This window comes from Poecilia reticulata, chromosome 3, assembly GCF_904066995.2.
Source record: "Poecilia reticulata chromosome 3, P_reticulata-male-v2, whole genome shotgun sequence".
NCBI lineage: Eukaryota > Metazoa > Chordata > Actinopteri > Cyprinodontiformes > Poeciliidae > Poecilia > Poecilia reticulata.
Window position 1 is genome coordinate 35,108,841 of NC_088832.1, and position 14,971 is coordinate 35,123,811.

General features: G+C 46.5%; 1 protein-coding gene across 6 annotated transcripts in view; it reads left to right on the top strand.

The window, feature by feature from the left end:
* Positions 1-14,971, top strand: part of LOC103463007 (SH3 and multiple ankyrin repeat domains protein 2) — a 189,521-nt gene that overhangs the window by 129,188 nt on the left and 45,362 nt on the right. For all 6 annotated transcript variants that reach the window (XM_081605588.1, XM_081605589.1, XM_081605585.1 and 3 more), the window contains 4 exons: positions 1,140-1,279; positions 3,112-3,225; positions 9,275-9,356; positions 14,663-14,745. In XM_081605588.1, the coding sequence (XP_081461714.1) occupies positions 1,140-1,279; positions 3,112-3,225; positions 9,275-9,356; positions 14,663-14,745 (419 nt within the window). The remainder of the gene's footprint in view (positions 1-1,139; positions 1,280-3,111; positions 3,226-9,274; positions 9,357-14,662; positions 14,746-14,971) is intronic.

The window sequence follows — 14,971 nt, forward strand, 5'->3', positions numbered from 1 at the left end:
CACAGCATCACTCAGACGCTCTGAGCTCAGAAACAGCTTTTAGAATAAAATATTTGCTCTTTTCTGACTGGACCCGTCCGAGTCTCACGGTCATATTGAGGCCATGTTTTGCTTCGGTGTTGTTATGAATACTAACCACTAAGTGGCGCTATGACACCATGGAATCCTGCTGTATATGAATGAAGAAGTGTTTTAAACATCGATCCTTGGATCTGTTGCTGTCCCGGTTCTGACCCAGAGCAGCTCTGTGGGTCAGAACCGGTTCTGATTCTGAGAGGCGACAAAAACGAACTCAGAGATTCTGGTTTTGGTGTGCAGAAGGGGGTGAATAAGACTGACTCTGTCATAAACATGTCATGAACATGTCATAAACATGAATAAGCCTTCATGAATATTTATGACTGTTGTCATAAAGCGTCATTCGGTAAATTATGACACTTTAATACAAAGTTGACATTATTCAAAATGTTTTTGTTATGACAACTTGAGATTAACCAATAAATTATTACTGATATAAATTTGTTATAAAAGTATTACTGATTGCACTTTAAAAAGTAGGTAACTTTCTTATTAAATGTAAAGTTTAAACAGTAATGATTTATTGGTTAATGTCAAGTTGTCATAACAGACATTTTGAATAATGTCAGCTTTGTATTAGTGTTATATTTTACCAAATGACACTTTATGACAACAGTCATAAAGATTCATGAAGGCTTATTCATGTTTATGACATGTTTATGACATGTTTATGACAGTGTTACGACATGTTTATGACATGTTTATGACAGTGTCATGTCAGTCTTATTCACCCTCCTTCATATAAATGAACATGAAAACATACATAAACAAGTCAACATCAGACAAAGTTACTTTTAAACCTCAATCACCTCGAACTTCTGACAAAAATAAAAGAAATAAACATCTTGCTAAGTGTTTATTAGATGCCTCTATATACATTTAATAAGGCTCACACATTTTCAAACTACATTTTTAGACAATAATTACAGTAATAGTATTTTTTTTTCCCAGGGGAAAACTGATGTTTGACAGTTTTGGCCCGTGTCTTCTAGTCCTGACCTTTTGACCTCTGTGCTGACCTTTTGACCCCGGTCCTGACCTGTTTGTGCCTCCTCTCCCAGCCCCAGCGGTCACGGCGAGGCGCCCGGCCCCAGGAGGAAGCTGTACAGCGCCGTTCCAGGCAGACATTTCGTGGTGGTTCGCTCTTACTCCACCCAGACTGAGGGAGAAATCAACCTCTACAAAGGCGACAGGGTCAAAGGTCAGTCCGCTTCTGGGAGATAGACTTTACCCTGCCCTGAAAATGTATGAAAATATAAGTTCATATTCCAAATTTGCATCCAGAAAAACTCAGATTTTAAGATTTCTTCCTTTTGCTTTGAATTGTGTTTTCTGGATCAGAGATTTCTAGAAATGTGAAATATTACTGGGTGTAGAAAAGCAAAGTAAACTGTAAGAACCAGACTTACGATCTCCAGCATGGCTGAGGAAACTCCAGACAGGATAAGCAGGAAAACGCAATTTTTCCGAAATCTTGGAGATTTGTTGAGATCAGAAAAAGACGCTGCTGGAAAAGAACAATCTGAGTTTAGAAATAAAGATCCGTCTGGAAGTATAAAGGAGTTTTAAATTTAGTTCTCACAGCTTCTCAACTTGAGACACATTTGCTGGTTTTGGATGCAGGATAAAGATGTGACTTTATTCCTGTGAAGGTTGCAGAGAGACGCTGACTGGCGCAGAAGACGGAGCTAATCCTTAAAAACAGGAAAAAATTAGGAACAAAAATGTGTGAAGAGACAAAAGATATGAGTACGTTTGTTCTTTAATGCCAGTTACAGGAAAGTCCGAGGACGAGATGCAGAGATTCACAGCATGAGAGATGAATCCTATCTGGAAGAGGCTCCACTAAGACCTGGTTCTGCTAAGCCAGAGGATGAAGATTTCCATCCATGCATTAAGATTTAAAAAAGATGGACGACTTTCAGCTTTATTTAAACGCTTTCTGCCAGATTAACCTTTGACCTTTAAAGACTCAGCGTCGTGACTCTGGTGAAGAATCAGAGTAATGAAGTTAATGTCAGGAAAACAGAGGCTGTTCATTATTCATGTCTGCTGTGGCATGAAGTTAAATAAAATTAGAAAATTATTTTAATTTAGGTTATTTAATGATTTATTTGACCTGTTGGTTTTTCCATAGTGAAATAATTATCCGTCATGAAACTGACACAAAGTCATAAACGGGTGGAACCACATGTCCACCGCGCTTTGCTCAGCCTTGTTTAAACCGTTGTTAGCATGTGGTGATGATTTTTTCCGAGCCGTCTTTAAACACACCGTGATTGAACGCCGACGTGCTGCAGAGCAGAGCAGCATGCTGTGTCAGAATCATCTCCATAAAGAGCCACAAAAGGCAAAAAACTGTCATTTTGCTCCAATCTGTTGAGTGACGCTGGTCCACGCAGATGATGTTAGCTAAGTGATGGCTAGTTAATCCATGCTAATGTATCCTGTCAGGCCACTCAGCAATAATACTAATGCTGTTGTTACATGTGAAGCAGTAAAATCAGCCATGCTGATGGTGATATTGTATTATTGATACATGATGGGTCGCAATATGGCTGAATTCAGCACTTTAGCATTAGCTTCTGCTTGGTGTTAGCACAGCTAACGTTAGCGGTGCTGACCACTGCTGCTGATGTATCTGATTACCTCTGGATTGATGTGCTGCTGTTGTATCAACCTTCCAGGACTCTGAGGTCTTCTGGTTCTGGTTCTGCTCTGCATCCCCAGAACCAGAACCGCACATGGAGAAGAAGCATTCAGCTTCTATTTACCATGAATCTGGAACAAACTCCCATAAAACATCAGAAACTCTGAGCTGTAAAACAGGTCAAATCCCACCTTTGGCTGCTTTTCATTAACAGAAACTGGATCATTGACCATCACATCTGAAGATTTTGATGATGGAATGACAACATGTGATGATACTGTGAAAAATGGGGAAATAAATCCAACTTTAACCTCTTTGCTGGAACTTCATATTTTGAACTTTACTGTTTGAATGAAGTTTTTAAGTTTCTTTTTTCCTCCCAGTTCTGAGCATCGGAGAGGGGGGATTCTGGGAGGGCAGCGCCCGCGGCCAGGTGGGCTGGTTTCCGGCCGACTGCGTGGAGGAAGTCCCGGCCAAGGCCACCGAGGAAAGGACCTGTGAGTAGCATCAGCTGTGTTGGTTCCACTTCAGAACCATCATTCAGATTTTTCTCTGTAAATTTCTGTCCACAAATGAGCTGAACGTTTTCATGAGTGGGAATGAAAGCGGTAACTCCTGACCCGCTGATGCATGGACTCCACCAGACGCCTGAAGGCACCAAGATGTTAGCAGCAGATGCTAACCCTGGAAGTGTGAGGGTGGGGGCGCCAAGAGTTGGACCCGTTCCCGAAACTCGATTTCATAGCGATGTGGAGGATTTAGAGGCCAAATAAAAATCCTCAAGCTGTTTGTTTTTCTACTCGGAGTGTGATTGGTGTGTGACAGGGAACTTCATGCTGCTAGCTGAGGCCACAACCTTCAGGAAATGAAAAAGTGACCCAGCGTTTCCCAGCAGAACATTCTCCCTGCTCCACATCAGGTCGTTTCCTCACTAATCTCCACTTTGGTGATTTTTCTGGAACGTTCCTTTAAAATCTTTTGCACCAACTTCTGTCTCTGAGAGATTTACGCCGGAGCTGGAGTTAAACACTCAGAACTCATTTGTGAACATTAGCTTGCTAATCAAACATCTTAACAACTTAATTAGATCCCATAAAAACGTTTTGGTGTGTGACGGCACGTGGCCCGTGTTTCAGCTGCATGTGTGTCCTCCTCTCTGTCTTCCCGTCTCTCCCGTGTCCCCCAGGCTGCCGTGTGCCGAGCTTAGCGCTACATTGCCCTGCTAACTCAGCTGTGCTCTTATTTCCTATGGGTGCTAGCTAATGAACATATCACTTCACGCTCCGTCCCCCGTAAACGTTCCCCCGTCCTTACGTCCGCTTTGTGCTGTAAATCTTCTGTCTCTCTGTCAGTTTTTCATCTGTTTTCCTGCTTTGTTTAATTATTGAGATGAGCACAAGGCGGACATCCATCAGCTTTCTGGTCTAACTCTTCCCCCAGGGGAGCGTCAGCCATGTTCCCTGGCTGTTTGCCTTCGTCTGTGTGGCTCACTTTAAAGTTTAACCCAAGGCCGTTGGCGCGGGAAAACCTCCCTCATGCGGCGCCGCGTCCAAGCTGCCCCCGGGTCTGCCTGCAAAGAAAAGCCTGTCAGAAATGGGAGCACAGTATGGCGTCCTGCAGAGAGCCATTCAGAGGCGGCTTCAGTCGAACCCACGGGTCAACTGTGTGTGTGTGTGTGTGTGTGTGTGTGTGTGTGTGTGTGTGTGTGTGTGTGTGTGTGTGTTGTGCTGCCACATGCAGCCGCAAAGCAGTTGATCGATGGACAATTGTGATTTTCTATAAATTCAGATCAATTTGTCTTTGACTGCAGCATCATAATCTAATAATAAAACTCCACGGCTTCTCTTCAACATGGGAAACACAAGTGAACATGCTCCATAACAACCATTATACAGCAGAACAAAACCTTGTGTCCTACCATCACAAGCATAAACTGGAACAACAGGATTTCTTCCTTTGTTGCTTTATGTCAAGTCATATAATAGAAAAATAAAATCTTATCATACATACAGTAAGAACAAAGTTTGGCTGCAACAAACACTCCAAGTGGTTTTCATGTGAGGAACACCTGATGTCCACCGTCAGGTACAGTGGAGGACGTGTGATGCTGTGGGACAGATTCCCCCCTGGTAGGTTTGTTGGTGTGCACAGTAAAACCAGGACCGTAAAATCTGCTCATCGTTGGGTTTTTCAGCAGAACACGGATCCGACGGTTTATCGTTTTCAAACGGTTCGGTTTTCAGGACATCAGATCCAACATGGCGGCAGCCTGTGGATGAACCGGAGAAGGCCTGAGGCGGTCGGATGGTTCTGACTTCCTTCAGGTCCGATCCTGAGAACAAACCTCGTCTGTCTTCCTTCTTCCAGCTCTTTCCCGTTTTGGAACGTTTTTCCTCTGGGATTTGAGTGTTGCTATAAATCTGCACAGGCAGCAGGATCTCCCAGCAGCGACCCGACCCGGACAACCTCCCAGCAGCGGACCGACCCGGACAACCTCCAGCAGCGACCCGACCCGGTCCGACTCTGGACCCGCGGAGTCACAGAGCGGAGGCAGAAACATGCCAGTCTGACCGTTTAATGGCGGCTTCAGTCGCTACGCTAGCGTCAGATAATCCAGGGAAACCAGCTGATTGCAGAAGAAATATTTAAACATTTAAAGCTGCCAGTGAGTCGCGTAATTATTCAATGCCTACATCATCATTTATTCATCAGGGCTGGAGAAACGAAGTCCCTTTGTGCTCCGTGTGCAGGGAAGACTTGGCGTGTTAGTGAGAGCTGCGCTGACGGAAACGGCAGCTCCGTCTAAATCCACGATGTTTCCAGTTTCATATGTTTCTGGAGTTTTTATTTTTACCTCCCGCCCTCCCTTGCAGAAATTCACACACGCTGATTTGAGTTAAAGGCGTTTAGCCTCTAATCCGGCTAATTGAATAGAAGTGATGCAGGCGGATTAAGGCCCGCTCACACACGCTCCGGTTGGACCTCGGCTCGATTCGGAGGTCTGGAAACACGCAGAAGAAGAAGAAGAACTCAGTTTAACATCAGGTTTTCGTTCAACCTGGATCAGAAGCGGCAGATTTACGTTCATCGGTTTAATCTATTAGATTATTTTAGTCTGACATCCGGAGGAAACGTTTCCTCTCTGGAGGAGAGGACTGGACCTGCGGACTGGACTCCAGTCGTCTGGCTTTCATCTTCTTCCAAAGGAAAGAGAGAACATTTCTCCAGTTTGGACTGAACTGAATTCTGCTGAATTGTTTGCAACAGTTGAGCTGTTTTGGAAATCTGAGAAGATCTTTTCTAAAACCCAAAGCCAGAAACGGAACAAAGATCCCAGTTCAGAGCGGATTCTGGGAAAAGTTTGTGTTCTTCCAGTCAATGTTTCATCGTTTTCACCGTCATCCCTGGTTTGAGCTGCATCATGTGAGGTTTCTGAGGAAGGTTTGCACAGACAAAACCTTTAAAAAACACATTTTACCTAGAAATGTTTCTAACATCGACATGAGAAAACTCAGTGGGACTGAACTGATGGTCCATTTTACATGAAAAGATTATTATTTTTACTCAAATGCAACATGTATATTTGTACAGTTTTGGCTCTGACTGTGTTGTTCATATTGCCTTTTTTGAGTTTGTGTGTTTCAGTTAACAATTAATGAACGACTAAGTTAGTTGATTATTTCCATAATTGATTCATCTGATGAATCGTTTCAGCTCCAGATCTGAGCTTTTGAGGCGTTTCTGGAACCTTTAAACTCTTTTCTGACTTGTTTATTTCCATGTTGAGCTTTTGGATCGTTTATCATTTTCCTTAGACAGCCTCTCTCTGCAGCAAACTCTATTTATTTGACATTTATGGACCCCAGTCAGATCCAGAGTTCACGTCTCGTTCCAGAGCTCAGATGAAACATTTCTCGGTGAGTCGGTCCAAAGTCCGTTCCTGCAGAGTGTTAGTTTCTGTTTCCTGGAGTTGTCATGGTTTTGTCTGTAGTGACAGCTTCCTGAACGCCGTCTGACCCTCTGAGTCTCTGACGTGAAGATGTTTGGGAACTGAAACCTTTTCAGCCTCAGTTCTGGCCAAACCAGAGTTTTTGGCCTTCAGCGTTTCTGATCTACGTTACGCTGAGGTTGGCGTCCATTTTGGCTTCATGTTCTCACCTCATCCTGAAGGAGGCGGATCGTCTGGTTCCTTCTTGGTGCAGCTGCAACCAGAACTGACGCACCATCAAACATCTGAAACATCTGCATACGAAACAATATAAACTACAAAGATGGCGACCGGCACCCGACGTTAGCTTGATTGTTTTTAAACCTAAATTTCAGCATCCATCCATTTTCTTACACTCTTGTCCCTCAGTGGGTCAGGAGGTGCTGGTGCCTCTCCAGTTAACGTTCCGGGTGAGAGGCGGGGTCACCTGGACAGGTCGCAAGTCTGTCGCAGGGCAACACAGAGACACACAACCACACACACACACACCTAGGGGCAATTTGGAGAGACCAATTAACCTGACAGTCATGTTTTTGGACTGTGGGAGGAAACCGGAGTACCTGGAGAAAACCCACCATGCACAGGAAGAACATGGAGACTCCATGCAGAAAGACCGGGAATCGAACCAAGAACCTTTTTGCTGCAAGGCAACAGCTCTACCAACTGCGCCACTGTGCAGCCCAATTTCAGCATCCATGGAACTAAAAAACAAAACCTGCTACTGTAATTCTGTTACAGATGTGCTGCAGCTGGTGAACATCCAGCTGCAGCACATCCTGCTGCGCACATGCACACACACACACACACACACACACACACACACACACACACACACACACACACACTCACTGCTCTAATTCCCCCATCTCATTCTCACGTCTTTCCCCGGAGCTCAAAGCCACGATGAGACTGAAATAGGCAGGAAAACGGGGGTTAAAACGGGCCTGGAAGGAACCCAGAGCATAATCAGTCACACACACACACACACACACACACACACACACACACACACACACACACAGCTGACAGGACGGTGATACAACCACAGACGGAGCAGACGCACATGTTTTCACACAAATGTGAGTACTCTGTGTTCTGGTGAGACACATGGCTGCTGCGTCCCTATTGATCTGTGACCATAGAAACCAGCTGACCGTTGCTATGGACCGCCGCGATGCCGGAGACGACACGTCCCCTCCTCGCTCCTCATCACCAACATCAAGCGTTTCTTTCCTCTCGGTAGAACAGAGAAAGAGAAAAGCTGGTAATCCTGTCTGATCCGACCCGATCGGACCAGAAACGGAACCAGGGAGAGGAGGAAGGCCTTCCTGCAGCGATGACCTCAGGCGCCGTCTCTGTGAACCGCTGACAGCTGGTGTGACAGAAGAGGGAGGAAGATGAGGGCAGGAGATGAAGATTAATCTGACAAACGAACGAGAATCGACCGACGACGTTGTTTACACAAACATCATGACGTCAAAGTGTTAAAAGTTTGTTTTGACAGAAAACCTGATGAAGAGAAACAAACAGCATCTTCATGTTCCATGTTCCTCAGTGGCGCCCCCTGCTGCCTGCAGGGGGCGCCACTGAGGACCAGCCTGCAGGGGGCGCCACTGAGGACCAGCTGCCCCCATGTCAGTCTGCTGCTTCCTCTTCCTCTGGGCCTGATGCACCAACCGGGTCAGCTCCGACCCTGAGACGACCTTCAGCTCTGGGTTCACATCCACAGGTCAGGATCTGTGTGTTGAGGTCAAGAGGTCAAGCTGGCCGCCATACCACACACACGGAGCGAACATGCCTGGATGCGCTGGCACCAGTGGATCCACTGGCACGTCTGGATCCAATCAGGTCCATGTTTCACCACGTGCCTGATTCTCCGCCAGCATGTTGCTGCAGAACATCTGGATTTCTATTCCATCTTTGACCAGAAAGGGGCTGCACAGTGGCGCAGTGGGTAGACCTGTTGCCTTGCAGCAAGAAGGTTCTGGGTTCGATTCCCGGTCTTTCTGCATGGAGTCTCCATGTTCTCCCTGTGCATGGTGGGTTTTCTCCAGGTACTCTGGTTTCCTCCCACAGTCCAAAAACATGACTGTCAGGTTAATTGGTCTCTCCAAATTGTCCCTAGGTGTGAGTGTGTGTGTGTCTCTGTGTTGCCCTGCGACAGACTGGTGACCTGTCCAGGTGACCCCGCCTCTCACCCGGAACGTTAACTGGAGAGGAACCAGCACCTCCCGACCCCACTGAGGGACAAGGGTGTCAGAAAATGGATGGATGGATGGATCTTCCTTATTCTATGAACCTGTTCTGAAAGCGTCCATCCGTTTCTCCCTGAGGGGACAGACTGGAGTCTCAGTCATGTCTCCAGACCTGGTCCAGTTCTGAAACCGTCTTTTGGTTTTGGTTCTGTTTAAAGTTCTAGACCAACTCTTTGCTCAGCGGCGTAAAACCTTCTAGCGTGTTGCTACTTCCTGCTTACTGCAGGCGTTTCCAGATGTTTCCTGTTAGCAGACAGGAAGTGGACTGTGGTTCTGATGTGGTTCTGCTGGGCTCTTCCTCAGATTCCCGAGCGGACCGGGCCGACAGACGGAAACTCTTCAGACATTACACCGTGGGCTCGTACGACAGCTTCGACGCCTCCAGGTGAGCCTGAGCGTTCCGTCCTTTGTGCCACCGATTCATCTCCGTCTGTCTTCATCCGCGTTTTCTGTCCTCAGAAAAAGGAAAATTGGTTGAAATGTCGGCTCTGGCCGAGTTCTGAGTGACCTGGGTTTGCTGTGATGGGTCCTGACGCTGACGCAGTGGTGCTGAGGTCGGCTCTCCTCTGCTGTCAGGTCCGCTTTAATACGAGCTTCAGCGGGAACGAAGATGGATGTGTTCTCCTCCGGGTCGCAGCAGAAATCGAGTCCGCTTTGAACTAATTCTGTTTAAAAGAATCAGTCAGTTTGGTGAATCTCTGCAGCATGTTAATGGGCTGAGCGGAAGGTTCTGATCCGGTCCCAGAGAACTCGGATCTCTTTCTTTAAAACATCTAATCTATAAACTCTGTTTCTGCAAACGCTACCGAGGAACAGATGTGATTTTCTTACTTTATACAGACAAATGGATCCACTGGTTCAGATCCAATTAAGTAAAGTCTAATAAAGTCTATATTATTACAAATTCAGTCACATTGAACTGATCGTAATTGCAGCAATCCCTCCTGAGAAAGCACATGGCGACAGTGGGATGATTTGGTGCTGTGTTGTTTAAACAGAAGGAGTCCTCCATCAGAACCGGTTCTAACCGGTCCTGGCCCGCTCAGAGTGAGTGATTCTCTTAAAAAAAAACGCTTTTAGGATGCGGCTTATGCTAAATTGCCAACTAGTCCCCCTAACCCAATGTTTATCTTATTCTAACTCCTTAAAGTTGATTTCAACATGTGCTGGAACATAGTATATCGCCCTCAAGTGGCTCACATTTGTAATTACACTCCGACGTGTACAGTTCATGCTTCAGGAAGTGATTCTTCAGACCTGACCTTTCGCCAGTGGTTTCCGTTTCATAGTTGCTGATTTTCCCACAGCAGGGCTCTGGTCATAAAGCCGACTGGTCACTTAGCGCCTAGCATTAGCCGTCATTAAGTAACATGTTGGTGTAGCGTTAGCAAAACAAATGTTTCTGATTGGTGCTTAATGGTTAGCGTGGCTGATGTTTTAGCTAGAAACTGAACCACTGGAAAAAGTTACCAGTTAACAAACTCATGAACTGATTTGGGCTAAAATAAAGGAATTACAGGTGTGAAAACTTACACTTATTATCTGAAAGCAGAATCCAGAACCGCTTCTGGACCAAGACCAATTCAATGGAAACTCCCAAAACTTCTCAGGAAAAACAAAACTCTTTAAATTCCAGTTTTAGTCTCTGCAAACAGGTTTTTCTAACAAAACCAAAAGTGTCAGTGCAGATGTTTTGTAACCTTCATGGAGTGATTTCATCATTTTGGTTTATTTTTAAAGCTTGGCTCTAACGGCCTTTAAAGGGCCGGTAGACCCAGAGAAATGATTTAGATGATGCGGTAACAGGGCGCTTCCTCGTTACTCTGCTGGATTGGCAGGACTCCGAGTCTGGAGCTCCGACTCTTCCATGTGGGTCAAGGTGAAGCGTGTCTGCCGTGCATCGCCCAGCAGGGCTGCAGCTGCTCGGCCAAATGCAGAACACGACTCCAGGTCCTGCAACGTCCCAGGTCCAAAGCTTTCAGGGGTTTTTCCTTGAAGGAGCAAACATCCCTAATGGTTGTTATTCTCTTTCTGAGACGTTGCTCAGGTTTTTCCTTCTTTTTATGGAACACTGTGGTCCTGCTGTCAAGCCTTTCTTTCCTCTTTAAAGATGTATGTGTGTGTTTTTTAGCTGCCAGTGGGGAAGGAAGGAGGAATTTATCTTCTTCAGAGTGTGTGTGTGTGTGTGTGTGTGTGGGGGGCAGGCAGCAGGTCGCACACAGATGAAACCAGACCTGCAGGTAGACCCGATCGATCACTGACAGCAGCCCCGTAATCCTGACTAATGCACTCGAAGACGAGAACTGAACTGTGCGCTTTGTGCTGAAACTCTGCAGGTTAGAAGACAGCTGGGACGGAGGGACAGGAGACGTCTTCATCAGGACGAGTCCATGTTTGATGTTTAGCTGCCGTCGTGTCTTTGGTAGAGGAAACCAGGCACTCAAACACAGACATCCAAACTTAATCAAATGTTTCAAAGTGTTTATTTTTCTTTGTCCACATGTAGCCGAGTCTTTATAAAAACCAACATCCCCGCACATCGTTTTATAAAATAATACCGTACACGTGGCTGTGTAAACCCAGTTTATGAATTTATTTTTAATTGTTTCATTCTTTGTAAAACATGATGATCTCTAACTGAACCTCTTAGTTTACGTTCCTTTCCAGCCTCCTGACGTGAAGATAATTAAAAATCTTTGAACAAGTTCATAAAAAGAGCAGTTCAGCAAAAGCTGTCATCAGCAGTTCAAGCTCTTTGCAGCAGGAATAAAAACTTAAAAGTCGGGATATTCCCAAAGGGAAGTGCAGGTTGTCTAAACCTTTGTTGGAAGTAGGAAAATGGGACTAATTTCATTTTCAGCGTTGCAGGAGAAACGAGTTTTCCCGTGAACTCTCTCTCAGCGCGTTTGATGCTTATTGATGCAGGAACTCCCAGTTTGCAGAATGTTGCTGCGCTGCTGGCTGGACTCCAGATGCGAACCTCCATCCGCGCTGCATTAGCTCCCTGAGCGGTCCAGGATAAAACGCTGATGATGGCGGCGGCGTTGCTCAGTCACCAGGCACAAATGGATGCAGCCGGCGGGAAGGAAGCCGCCACAGAGAGTACTCTGCAGAACGCCATTAACGGGTCACAATGAAAGGCTGATTTTCAGGCTTTCTTCTCCTGCCGAATAACTCACCTCCGGATCTCCAGATTCCTGATGTGGAGGGATGAAAATCTGACCATGAGCCGCTATAAATACCCTGCAGACTCCCACGGTGGAGCTCACAATGAGAGGCTTCACATTTCCTCCCATGCGCGCTGCACGCTCAGCTCTATTTGCAGCCTGCTGGCCCTCCCCGCTCGCTGCTGAACAACATGACACGTTGGATCAGCTTTCAGGCTGCTGGCCTGATACAGAGGCCAGATTTCAGATTAGCACAGAGTGTGTGAGTGTGTGTGTGAGGGAATGCTGTGAGGTAACCTTCGGTGTATCAGCATCGCTGGCTTCCTGCCTCTCTACACAGATTGTGTTGCTAAGGGAACAGTTGCTAGGATGGCGGTCGCCGCTCTTCCTCCTCCTTCGTCCCTCCGTCTCTGTCTTTTCTCCCTGTTTTCCCACGTGTCTGTTCGCTGTAATCCTGATATAAGATGAACGAGGTACCCTTGCAGCAGTCGCCCCAAGTCATAACGGCAAACTTGACCTTTGGTTCGGACGTCTCAGAGCCCGAATGCAGCTTTTTGTCCTGCGTGTGTGTGTTCCAGAAACGGCCTGTTAGCAGGAAGTGAAGTGAGAGAATTCAGAGAAAGGATGTGAGGCGCGGCAGCGTAGAGCTGAGTCAGACCTAACGGGCTCCCTGAGCTGCTCTGGAGAAGCTGCTGCTTCATCACCTCATGGAGGATTCCTCATAAACACAGCTGCAGCTGCACAGCGGAGGCTCCAGCGCCACAGCTGCTGCTCACACACAGGCATGTTTACGTCTTCCTGTGTGCCACACAAACCGATGATTACGGTTTTATCTGCTCTGTCGCTGATGATAAAAGGACTTAAAGGATTTGTTGGCAAGCAAAGATTTAAACTGAAGCTTTTGAGGATGCAAACATCCCAAAAACTCCTGAATTACAGATTATACTCAGTTGGAAGTGAAGCTAATTATCAGCATTTTACAGAAGCATCTCAAAAAATGAAAATGTCATTAAAAAATATTTTTTTTATCTCAGTAATTTATTTGGAAAAAGTCAAACTCAAAGTATAAAGATCGATTACATTCAGAGCAACAAAATTCAAATGTGCTTCTTAAGTAAATCAGGTGAAAACATCAGATCAAAATGCAGAAATATGTGCATATTTGTATTCACTCCTTCTGCGTGACTTACTGCAGTGATGCAGCTTGTCATGGAGGCCGACGTTGCTTAAGCTGAATAGGAATTGCTTCACGTTCCTCTCAATGCTGCAACTTTCGCAACAATTTCCTCCTTCCACTCAACTTTCTGTTAATGTGCCTGTATAAAGTACATTGTGAACAGCCAGCTGGTTTAAGGCTTACTGTCCTTGGAACACATTTGTGATCTGAATTAATGTCACGACAGAACCTGTGGTAGGTTTGGAATAATCTGACATTTCTGCGTTAAAAGTCCGTTTTGTTCATGTGATGTAAAATCATAACTTCCTCTGTTTCATTTCGCTGTACGTCATAATAATCACAAGTCAGTGTGAGCAGTTTTACAATTGATTTGCTAAAATAAATGAGCTTTTTAATGATTTTCTAATTTTGTTAGTAATTTTGCTTTTTAACTCCCGATGGGAAGGAGGTGGGTTATAGATGGACCCTCGGTCAGATCCCTGGGGAACTCCAGATGTGATACAAATGGTTTTAACTGTTGAGGATTCGAAATTATAATAAAAAAAAAATTTAAGCTATTTTCAACCCTCTTCAATGTTTCCTGTAGGTTTTTGTGTCCTAGTTAAAGGCTGTAACGTAAACAAACGGTTTATTCTCAGTCATCTGCTCAGACAGGCAGACAGACACTTTTTAAGAAGTCGGTAAATGACTGTGCCGTCACCCACCCACTCCCACTCCGCTTATCTCTCCGCCGAGTCTGTTGCTGTGGTTTCTCATTGCGGAGCTCCAACCGACACCGCTCCACGCCGCTTCTCCTCCGCCGCCCTCCCTCCCTCCCTCCCTGCCCGCCTTCCCGTCGAGCCGCAGCCTGCCTCCCCGCCTCGCCATGAGCCGCTGAGCCGCCTTCAACCTCCAGACTCATGTCGCGTCTCCTCGAAGGCGCCGCACTGCCGCACCGCCGCTCGGCTCCTCCGCAGCAGCGGCAGGAGCGGCAGCGGTAACCGCGCGGCAGATTCCGCTCCAGACGCAGCGGCTGCAGCCATCACCGTCGTTTCTTCTTCACTTTATTTTATTTTTTATTTTTATCTTGTGGCTCGTCTTTTTTTTTTTTCCCGGAGATGCTGTCGCAGGGCTGCCGGGGCCGCGGCCGCTCGGGCTGCTAGAGCCAGAGGAGGAGGAGGCGGTGGTGCTGGTGGTGGTGTGGGGTGGGGGCGCCCTGCCCTGCCCTGCCCTGCCCTGCCCTGCCCTGCCCCGGCCGGACTAGCTCTCCTCCAGCAGCATGAACCTCCACTCGGGCAGGGCGTCCGTGGCTATGCTGCGGATGATGGGCTGTGCTAACGGGCGCTCTGCTCGGCATCTGCTCCACAGTGACTGCGTGGTGGATGAGAAGACGGTGGTGCTCCAGAAGAAGGAGAATGAGGGCTTCGGCTTCGTCCTGCGCGGGGCCAAAGGTAGGAGATTCACTCATTTGTGGCTGCTCTGGTCAAGGATTCATTTCTGTGCATGTTTGTTTGTGACAGTTTTAGTTAAATGCCAAATTCTCTTTATACCAGCAAATAACTTGGTGGCACAGCTGCTGTGCGCGTTGAAATCCAGATTATGACCCTAATTCTGTGCATGTCGGGCTGTTGATGCATTAGAATAGAAACGGCTTGAATGCGGCGCCGCACGTCAGCT